We start from the raw sequence: 11,025 nt of genomic DNA on the forward strand, positions 1-11,025 counted from the left end.
ACCTTATTCTAAATTTCTAATCTTCAAGATATCTTTGCAAGTTTATATACATAATGCTCATAAAGTTAAATTTTATTTTTACTACAAGAATTCAAGAAATGAAGCCGGACACAATCTTGGGCCAAAACGCGGAAATTAATCGAAAAAGAAAAAGCATGAGATGCTTTGCACAAAAGAAAAAACAAGAAATCATGAATTACGTTGGTAAGACAAAATTGATTGTGCAAGAGGATAAAAACACAACGATTTTCACCTGAGGGCTAACTTTGGATTAATCGAATACATGACAATCTCAATTCTCAATATTTCTCTAATCAAATAAGGAATTACAAACCTATCCAAAAAAAAAATTGCTATTGTAAATGAACTTGAATTATTTCTCAATATCCTATTTAGTTTTTTTTTGGTGACTGAATATCCTATTTAGTTTAAAATAAATATAAAGACCCAAACAAATAAAATTACTTAAATACCTTTTATCCCTTTACAAAATGGCGTTACTAACACTAGGGATTCTTCTGAAACTCTTTCAAACAATGAACTTCTGAAACTCCTTCAAACAATGAACTCCAACACACGCGTCACTGGCAACCACCGCTCCACCCTCTTACAAGTCATCAGAATCGTGCCTGCTCTCACCACCGGCGAAGACCTCTGGTCCTCACGCGGCTTCTACCTTCAGCTCTCCGCTCACTCAACATCTAAATTCTTCAACCAATTTGCAATACCTATGCATTCTTGAGGAGAAAAAATCTGTTCTCTATTTCCCTCTTCTCAAGTGGTTCTAGTGTTAAAGGAAAATAGATTACAATATAATTAACTTCACTATTACAAAAACATCGAAGATAGAAATATATGGGCAACATAAACTAAAACCCCAAATCATTACAAAAACTTAAAATCAAAATTCAAGAAAAAAAACTCAACATAGGATAGTATGTTATGACGAATTCATCAACGTTGTCCTTGTAAGCTTTGGCCATAGGGGCCATGGTTGGTGACAGCCTCCGTTCAAACTTAAAGCTTATGGAAGCTTTTGTTGCAGCCACAAGCGGCACAAGTGAGAGCTTGAGGTGTTCCTTCAGTTTCTCTGCTGGTTGGTTCTCCGGTAGATTTGCTGCCGACGAGGGGAGCAGCGGCAGTTGAGATGGAAGTTGTAGGAGAGGGAGCATGGTTTGGGAGGAAAGGGGCGGTGCAGTTAAACATGAAATTTGAAAAAGTTGAATGAAGGTATTTTTGAAAAAAAATGTTATTAAAATTTCAATTATGTGTCACCATTTTCTGAAGGTATTGAAGGGACTTAAATTTTGTGTCCCGAAATTGAAATTTTAGTTCTAATCTCTGATCACTCAACACAAACACTACCTTTTCATAATATGAAGATATGAATGCTGATCCAGAAAACAATCCTGTAGGGGCCTTGCCCTTCATGGGTTTAACCTACTTCGAACTTGCTCCGCAAATTGATCTCTAGGAATGGTTACATCATTACTAGCCTCCAAGTTTTTCAATTGCACAACACCTTCCTTTATTTCTTGCTCACCAACTATCACCATCCATGGAATCCTTGATTCTTTGGCAAAGTCAAAGTGCTTCTGTCTTCTTTTATTCACCAAGAACTCTGCTTTCACACCGGTGTCCCACAATTCACCTGCCAGCTCTGCAGCTAGTGTCAAGTCATTCCCTAATATGCTCACTAGCACTTCTGTCTTGTTTGGCCGCGGCACCTAAAGAAAAACAATACCATTCTGAAGTTATATCACACTGTGAGGTACAGAAGCGAAAACAAAAATAGGAATACTGGCTACACAATGCCAATAGCCACCATCATCATTCAAACTCTGTAGTAATCCAAGTTATTTAGGAACATTAGCTGGCTTGTATTTTCTTTCTTTCCTTCTTTTTTGGGATCCTGTCCTCTCAAAGGCTCAGATAAAGCATCAATGTTCACTGAATGTTGTGGCAAAATTGGTTTCAAAATGATATTCCATGCTCAGAACCATCAAGAATGATATATTTAACATACACGGCCAATTAAGTTACTTATCAAGTATTATGACTTTTACCTGGTTCTGATCCTTCTGCTGTTGCTCCATTATCGCAAATACTCTCTCAATTCCAAGACTTACACCAACTGCTGGAACTTGCTTTGAGCCAAACATTCCTATTAAGTTATCATATCGACCACCAGCAGCAATTGAACCAACCTGTGGAAAAACCATAAACCCATCCAAAAATATGGAGAAAGATTCAAATAAAATTCATGTAGAAGAAACAAATAAGTGTGCATACACAAAAATGACTATCATAAAATTGAAGTCAACAAAGAGGTATTTTCAAGAATAAAGGATTACATTTTAATGTTACTAAAGTTCGAACATTCAAAATGGAAGACATATAAGACATACGCATTACCTGAGCACCCCCTTTAAAAACAGCTTCATATATAACTCCAGTATAATAATCAAGGCCCCTAGCAAGACTCAAGTCAAAAACCACATTATCAATGCATTTAGATTTATCCAGGGCTTTAAATAAAATTTCCAGGTCATTCAATGCATCAGCAGATCCACCATGTTCTAAGAAAGCACTGCCCTCTTGTTTAAGTTTAGATAATAATGCTAATGGAGATCCTTTTTCTTTCACATAAGTTTCAATTCTATCTGCAGTCTCAGCAGTTAACCCTTTCTCTTCCACCTACAATCAAAAGAAAAAAAAAAAAAACGTAAAAGACATTACACTAAGAGATCAGCAGCATTTAAAAAGCAACAGCCATACCAAATTCACCCTAAGTAAGTTATCAGCAATAGAAGAAAAGCAGATACCAAATACAAACAACCACAAGAAGAAGCATATGTCCTCACCATTTCTTTTCTTATCTGTTCAAAAGACTGTTTGTCTAACTTGTCAATGCTAGAGCATATAGTCCTAAACTTCTCAGGTGGTACTCCACATATTTCCATCATGCCATCCAGTAACTTCCTATGATTCAACTTTATCTGCAAAGCAAAACAAGAAAAAGAGTCACATACCAAAATATACCGTGTAATCTTAACACATTATTCAATAGAGTTTCAAGAACCACAATCAATTGCCAGTCACATCCAAAGGAACGATTGGGATTAAAAAGGTAAAGAGCAAAGACCACATCAGCTTACATATAGTTTGATAATTGAGTAAGTGGCATAGAAAGGAACTGATATTCTGATAACAATGGGGTTAACAATTGCACCTTATGTAAGCCAAGAACATATATTAACTAAAAATCCTAGCCACAGAACATAAGCCCAAGAATTAGCACATTTCTATACAACTTGGATGTGTTGTGTTGCTAACAACTCTTCAAAAAGTATTGACAGACCACGATGGTTGATCTCAATATCAAATTATAAGCACAGAAGACGGTCCTACAATATAAGAACATTGTGTCTAGATAATAAATCACACAAATATTTACCTCATATTCCCCAATGTCAAGCTCATCAAGCAATTCAGTCAAAACTCTAACAACCTCAAAGTCTGGAGCCATTTTTTCAGATGGTCCAGCAATATCAAAGTCGCATTGGTAAAATTCACGGTATCTTCCCTTTGATGGGTTGTCTCTTCTGTAGACCTTAGCTATTTGGTACCTTTTTAAAGATGTCAGACCATTCATGGCCATAAACCTAGCAAATGGAACTGTCAAGTCATACCTCAATGAACAGAGCTCCCCACCCTGTCAAACAAGTTTATTACAAGTTAGCATGAAATAAACTTTGAGAAAGAAGAAACCAATCTTACAGATAACCTACATGGAAGTCATAAGGAAGTGAAGTCAAGATAAATAAAAAATTAACATGATCAAATATAGCAGCAAGATCATAAATGAAACTAGAAATAAATATATTTACCTGATCAGCAAGATCATAAATCAACTTTGAATCTTCTCCATACTTCCCCATTAGAGTTTCTCGCAACTCAAAAACAGGGGTATCCAAGGCTGTGGCGCCATGCCTCTCAAAGACTTGTTCTATTATTGAAAATGCCTTCTTTCTAATTGTCATTTGCTCTTTAGCAAAATCACGAGTTCCCTGAAATTTTGTATTGTAATACTCAATGTAAGATTACCAGCAAGCACATCCCATGTGGTAACAGATGCAAACACAGAACATTTCCATCATCAATAGACAGCAGCACCAAATGCCAAAAAGATAAAAGTAGACAAATGAATAATAGCTCAGCAGCACAATCCATTGGATTTGGAATATATGTTATTTATAGCTTTACCCCTAGTAAGATGCCTTTTGCTGTAATTGATCAAGCTCAAGCACATAAAAGTTCTCAAATGAATTTGATACGAATTAAGTAGATTAAATCTGTAAGCTTAACAAGTACATTTAGAGAATTACCTTAGGGATCTTGGGCAATCTTCTGCTTTCATTGCTTTCCAGAATATCCTTTACCTTCAATAAAAATCCATTAAACTCAGGTTCGGCTGAATCCAAAAACAATTGAAAGTTTCCCACCATTGTCTCTAACAACCCTGAATTCTCAACAGCAGCCGCTCTTTTACTCTGCAACCCGTCCTTAATCAATGGCAAAATCATACTAGTTCCTTTGCCCAAAACAACCTTCTTCTTCTTCTTGTCTGCTTTTGAATTCTCTGCATTGCCCTGAACCCCTTGACCCTTTTCATTCAGCTCCGCACCTTCAAGTACAGCAAAGGCAGTTACAACTTCCCATGCCACAATCTTCCAAACAGACCCCAATAGCACGTTGACTTTGCCTGCAAACTTAACATAGTCCTTTCCTAAAACCAAGCCCAAAGCCGCATTGAAACCACTACCTAAGCTAGCATCAGTGGGGCATTCCTTTCCAAACATCTCCCCAATGCTCGATTTCAAATCATCACTGCTTATGGACTCCAAATTATTTTTAGCACGCAGAAAACTACACTCACCAAGTTCCCTCAATGCCGCTGCCAATGACAATAGCACAGTGGAGACAGCTTGTTCAGTTCCATCACTAGCAGCCTGAATTTCAGCCAATTTAAAACCCGAATTTAACTCAACTCGCATCTTTGAATGCACCGATTTAACCTGTTCCCTCAAAGTTCCATGAATCTTTGGAACCTTGGCAACCGCTCCAATCTTCTCCTTTCCCACCAGCTTGGATCCGTTAAGCAGAACCCTCATATCACTTGCGACTCCAACTTCCTCCTTGGAAGTATGACCGTCACCAGAATCCATCAAATTGAAGGCGGCCACGTCGGCTTTTGAGGCCTCGCAGGACAGCGCGGCGGCGACATCGGAGAAGGACGTCAATGCGGCGGATTGGTGGTCCAAAATAGCTGAAACTCCAAGCAATGCCGAAGAAGCGTTGTTGAGAACGAGCAACTCGTCTTGAGTGACTTGGAGATCTTCGAATCGGAAAGCGTTGGGGTTGGAATTGAGGGATTCGGAAATGAGAAGAAGAAGGTCAGGGCGAATGGAAGAGGAGGGAGTGAGGAGGAGCTTGTTGAGAAGTACGAGGAGGAAGGCTCGGATTTCGAAGAGGGAGAGGAAGTTAGGGATTGCGATGGTGTGCTTCAACGAGGGCGTTGCAGAGGACGATGAGGAGGAGAGCCTGTCGAGGGCAGATGTATCAATGCGGACATGGGCGAGGCTGGCGGAGACGGCGGAAACGGCGGAGGAAGAGAGGGAGGAGCCCTTGCCGCCGAGTGTAACGGTAGAGAGCTCAGCCATGAGCGGTGAAGGCTGAAACCAGTTGCGACTTGAGAGAATGGAAGCAGGGTTTTACTGTTTTAGGTTCCTTCTTCCTACAACGCCGCTACTAATAAGCTTTCCTTGCTTCCAATAGATTCTTCTTTTCTTTAACGTGGATACTCAGATGGAGTTGATAGGTGAGAGGTGTTTGATAACAATATAGTAAAATACTTAAATTTACTAAATTATTTAAAAATTTTCAGCCATTAATTTAGCTGCATATAATTTTTTTTTTCAATTTTTTGTTAATATTCTTTTTTTTTTTCTATATTTATTTTTAATATTCTATGATGTATTCTTTTAGTCATACCAATTACTATTTCACCTAAAAATAATAACTATGATATTAATATGTATTATATTAAAAAGTTTTAATTATATCAAATTATGTAATTATTTTCAATTTTCATCTTTGTATCAAAATATCTTTACGATTAATTACGTTACTATTATTCACTATGTCTGACTATATTGTTTTCTACTAGACTTTCTCATATTTTGTTTTGTTCTTTCACTCAAGAAAATTCTCTTTTGGATTTTGTCATTTTTTAATTTTGGATATATCTTCTATAAATCTATTAAGAGAGTTAGATCATAAAGGAGTTGGATTTTTTACTTATTTTTTATATAATGATTACGTGTGATTGAAATATAATATTTAGCAAAAAATGAAGAATTCAATTCATTGACAAAATTCTTCATAAGGTTAAGTTACATTTAATCTTTTCAAATGTTAAATAAGAAGAAAACTCAGACCTAGACAGACTAAGTTCTTCAAAAATCAATTGGATACGGTTCTCACAAGTTGAGGTTCATTGTACATTGCGATAAGAAACATCACTCACTTTCACTTTCACTGCTTTGCCCTCATTTGAAAAAGCGGGGAAAATCAACTAAGCAAAGCTTATGAATGGCAAGAAACATAAATTAGAAACTCTACATTTTAAAGGGCAATTTACCGGTTTGGGATGAGCTTGAAATGTCAACTGATTCAATTCCATTGGTATTTGGACTTTCTTCTAGTGTGATAATATGAAGAATGGAGAGTTCTGACTTCTGAGCAACTACATCCAACTATGCTTATAAGATTTTTAGGACTATTAACGTGCCCCAAGCTAATAAGTTTAAGATTTTGACAAGCATGAAAGTGTAAACCCTACACATAATAATCATTTATATATCAAGTTATATACCAAAGATTTTTTAATCAAAATATTTGAATTAAATTCTTGAGAGATCATTTGATTTCCACCTCAGAAGAGTGTCCAGATGTTTGTTGGTCATTTATCACCAAATTGCACATAAAGAGTACTAGTCCTATATATAATGTTTATTAGCTTACTGATGGTCTATCGCATTTTCTGCATTGCCACCATTCAGCAGCTTGATCATCAATATGTTTCCATTGATGATAATAAAACCATTTATGTTTGAAAATTGGATTTATTTACCTTACTGTTACCTCATCATTGATGGAATGGAACACTTGCTATACAAACCACACCATAAAGAAAACATATTGCCTGGGCCTCGGGAGGTTTTTTCCTTTTTCCCAGTCCCATTAAAAATGTTTCTTCTCCATCCTTTTAATTGATGTATAATGTCGTGAATCTCACTTTAAATCATTACCTTGAGAAGATATCAATGCAATCTCAAAGAGGCAATGACTCAATTTTTAAATTCGTTATTTATACAATTCTTCCAAGTTGACTATATTAATCCTCTCCACAAAAAAGCACTCGGTAATTACTAATCACTATGGCGTGTGCTGAATTGGTTACATCATCTTCATGATACGAAGATTTGCAAGTTTGATAAAAGTCGAAAGTAATTTTGAGGAAATAACAAAAATCACGCACAAAAAATACCATGTCGCTGATGAATGCTTAAAGTTGGTTTCATAATAAGAGAATCGGCAGATATAACAAGAAACTTAAATTTGAAAGCAAGCAAAAGTCTTGAGTGTTACTATCTAAAACATGAAGACAAAATCTGGTATCGGGGAGGTGGTGGTGAAGTCGTCATTTGAGAGGGATGAACCTGGAAGAGTGGGTGGCACCAATACCAGGCCTGCCGTGCTTGACGGGCTTGTAAGATATGGAGAACTCGGCAAGGTAGTGGCCAATCATCTCAGGCTTAATCTCAACCTGGTTGAACGTCTTTCCGTTGTAAACACCAATGATGCTACCGATCATCTCAGGAACAATTATCATGTTGCGAAGGTGTGTGCGAACTGGCTCAGGCTTCTCACCCGCCGGAGCTTCCCTCTTCGCTTTCCGGAGCTTCTTGATAAGCGCCATCGGCTTCCTTGTCAGACCTCTCTGGAACCTTCTGCGAGCGCGCGCGGTGAACAGCTTCACGAGCTCGTCGGTAGACATGTCCAGGAGCGCGTCCAGATCCACTCCTCTGAAGCTGAACTTCTTGAACGTTCTCTTCTTTGGCGCTGACGCCGCCGCTGCAGTATCTCCTTCCACATCTGCCTGCAAAACGCAAATTCACAATCGTCACAACAAACTTACACGGTTACATGCATGGATTCAAGAGCAGAAGAAGCCTTTACCATGATTGCAACACCTGAAGACGAAGACGATGACGATGCAGAGTGTGCTGCCGGCCGCTAGGGTTTTTGGATGACACTGCGGATGAAAGCTTCCTTAACAATTTTTATATGTAACCGACATTTGGGCCTTATTGGACCTATCTACCATTGGGCCTTACTAACACGGGCCTGGCCTATAACAAGCCCATCGTTCATTCTCATTGTCAATCGGCTATTAATCCTCAACATAAATTAATGCATCATTGCTGACTTTCACAACTTTTATTATTTTAGTCTTTTAAATTTAAATTTATTTATATGGATTTTTGAAATTCAATTTTAGATACTATATTAGTTTTGGATCTTTTCTAATATTAAATGTCGAATTAATTTTGTTACTTTGAACATATAGTTAAATAATGTCATTTTATTTTAATACTTAAATAAGACAAAAACAAAAAAAAATTATATAATATATAAATTATTATATTTTTTTTTCATCTTCTAAAACAACTTCCGTTTTATCTTATTCAAAAGCTAAAACAAAAAGATATTATTTAACCATATATCTAACATTATAAGCCAGAATTAACTCAATTAAAAAAAATTTACATATTAATATGATAGATCTTAGAAATCAATATAATAAATTTTAAATTTGAGATACTAAAATAATAAAAATTATAAATTTTAGGAAGCACTGCGGAGATTTAGTCCATTATTTACCCATAAAAAACATTAATGCATCATTATCGTTTTAATTAGGATAGTCATTTTTAATAAGTTATTATATATGGCGTCACTTTCCTAGTAATTGCTATTTGCTTCCTTCTATCTACCACTCCCCGGAGCGAAATGCATCGCATGCACGTGCACTTGACCAATTTCAAACTTTTGATTTTTACACTTACAGAGCCAATATCTATATTAATATTGCTTGCAAAATAATTGTTATGACAATGATAATTATATTAATTAATTCAACTAAATTCTAAGGGTTTATAATCTGCTTAATAAAAATTTTAATTTCAAGTTGGGAATATCATCATATCAAATCGATGCGAATTAACTAACTATGAAATAAGTCAATGTCCACAAAAAAAAACACAAACAATGAAACTCACATAATTATTACTTATGGTGGTTACTCCAACGATAAAATATTGACATAAAATAATATTATGAAGGGAAAGTTAAACAATAAGATATAATTGATTAATATATTTGATTCATCATCTAATTAATAACAATTCACAATATTATGTTGATGTGAAGATATCATTCTAGTACTTTTACATAAGACTATTTGCCAACAATGGGTTGAACCGTTGAAGTGTTGAATAGCATGACTCAGTTAGTCTTTAATTCCCTTTCCAGAAATTGTGCGATACAAAGTAGAAACTGGTAATAGTAATACCACACGACACACGTGCATGCATTTGATAATATTCTTCTTTGGCTAGCATTATATAAGACTAGCTAGTACTCGATCTCCTTTTTTTTTTTGGCGTGCGTGCGTGCACTTGAAAATAATATTTTGATGCAACAAAATAAAATATATCACTATAAAGATAAATAGTGCCTATATAATACTAATTAAAAAAATAATGCATGTTTCAACGAGTATGATCTTCTGCATAATAGTTTTAGGAAATTATGATAGCTGATTCCTTATGCATATATGTTAGGATTTAGATCTAGAATCCTTGATCTACTAGAAAGTTCATGAAATTAATTAATTATTATAACTCACTTTCTTTTATTAGTTCACATACATATATAAACAATTGTATGTATGGTATATATATATTATACGAGACTTTACGTGCGTATTAATAAAATGAATTACAACTCTGAAAATACTTTATTTGTTGGATTATTAGACTAAAAAAAAATTAAGTTAATGATTAAAAGTAACGATAAAAAATAATAAATTTTGATGGCTATTTAACAGTTTTTATAATAATATGACTCCTTAGGATAAAGTATTATTTGATTTTCAAGGTTTGAATTAAATTTTAATTTAGTATTTAACGTTTTAAATATCTTATTTTCAGTCTCAAAAAAGTTTTGAACATGTTTAATATTATCCGACAATTAAATTTGACACGAACAATTATTATATTTAAGAGCTACAGAAAGGATTTAAGATTTTTTTCACAAGATGAAGAATCACAAGAATAAGTGTTACAAAAAAATTTTGATTATGTTTTCTAAAAAATATAATTTAACAATATTATTTTAATGTCTATTTTAGTTAATCTGTTAATTATGCGTCTCAAATTCAATGATAGGACAATATTAAAACTATTTGAAATTATTTGAAATAAAAAGAAAACGTTTAAAATACTATGACTAAATTAGAATTTGACTAAAACGGTTAGAGATTAAAAGTATTTTATCCTAAAATGTTAGGAGGTTTCAGCATAGTACACAATGAAGAGCAAAAAACTAAAATAAAATAAGGTAGATTGCATACATTCCTCGCTCCTAGGACAAGACAACAAATTAGAGGTTGTTGGAATAAAGGTTAACGGCTTCAACTTCATCGTTCCATATTATATTGCATGAGTTGAATAATAATGGAACCAAACTTTACTGCGAATTTTCAAATTAAAAGTCTATGTAATATATGTTATCTTTTCGTAAGTTCATTCGAACAAAAGTATATATAATATATTAATAAACTACTACACCACAAAAATGGACAAAAAATCAAAGAATTCAACGAACATACACATA

At 34.7% G+C, this 11,025-nt stretch overlaps 2 protein-coding genes across 3 annotated transcripts; both read right to left on the reverse strand.

The window, feature by feature from the left end:
- Positions 1–728: 728 nt before the first annotated feature.
- Positions 729–5,883, reverse strand: LOC107631812 (histidine--tRNA ligase, cytoplasmic-like). 2 transcript variants are annotated; one of them, XR_001618632.3, is made up of 8 exons: positions 4,389–5,883; positions 3,891–4,070; positions 3,458–3,715; positions 2,865–2,999; positions 2,416–2,697; positions 2,067–2,207; positions 1,366–1,727; positions 729–784 (listed from the first exon to the last, which is right to left on the reverse strand). XR_001618632.3 is itself a non-coding variant. In XM_016335371.3 (7 exons), the coding sequence occupies exons 1-7, from the start codon at positions 5,721–5,723 to the stop codon at positions 1,428–1,430; spliced, it is 2,631 nt and encodes an 876-aa protein (XP_016190857.1). In that variant the 5' UTR covers positions 5,724–5,883; the 3' UTR covers positions 1,234–1,427. The 2 variants fall into 2 exon arrangements, 1 of the variants encoding a protein (XP_016190857.1); XM_016335371.3 differs by lacking the exon at positions 729–784 and having other exon boundaries at positions 1,234–1,727.
- Positions 5,884–7,616: 1,733 nt separating this feature from the next.
- LOC107631811 (small ribosomal subunit protein uS19x) lies at positions 7,617–8,441 on the reverse strand. Its single transcript, XM_016335370.3, has 2 exons — positions 8,305–8,441; positions 7,617–8,224 (listed from the first exon to the last, which is right to left on the reverse strand). The coding sequence occupies exons 1-2, from the start codon at positions 8,305–8,307 to the stop codon at positions 7,766–7,768; spliced, it is 462 nt and encodes a 153-aa protein (XP_016190856.1). The 5' UTR covers positions 8,308–8,441; the 3' UTR covers positions 7,617–7,765.
- Between the last annotated feature and the right edge of the window lie 2,584 nt (positions 8,442–11,025).

The sequence above is a fragment of the Arachis ipaensis genome, chromosome B3 (assembly GCF_059453495.1).
Source record: "Arachis ipaensis isolate K30076 ecotype BB chromosome B3, ASM5945349v1, whole genome shotgun sequence".
In the NCBI taxonomy this organism is placed as follows: domain Eukaryota; kingdom Viridiplantae; phylum Streptophyta; class Magnoliopsida; order Fabales; family Fabaceae; genus Arachis; species Arachis ipaensis.

Bases quoted from the DNA above. Each gene is read 5' to 3' on its own strand.
- LOC107631812 (XM_016335371.3), bottom strand. From the start codon at position 5,723: ATGGCTGAGCTCTCTACCGTTACACTCGGCGGCAAGGGCTCCTCCCTC. The intron at 3,000-3,457 runs GTAAATATTTGT...TTTGCTTTGCAG, and splicing joins TTGACATTGGGGAATATGAG to ATAAAGTTGAATCATAGGAA. The intron at 2,698-2,864 runs GTGAGGACATAT...TTTTGATTGTAG, and splicing joins AACAGATAAGAAAAGAAATG to GTGGAAGAGAAAGGGTTAAC.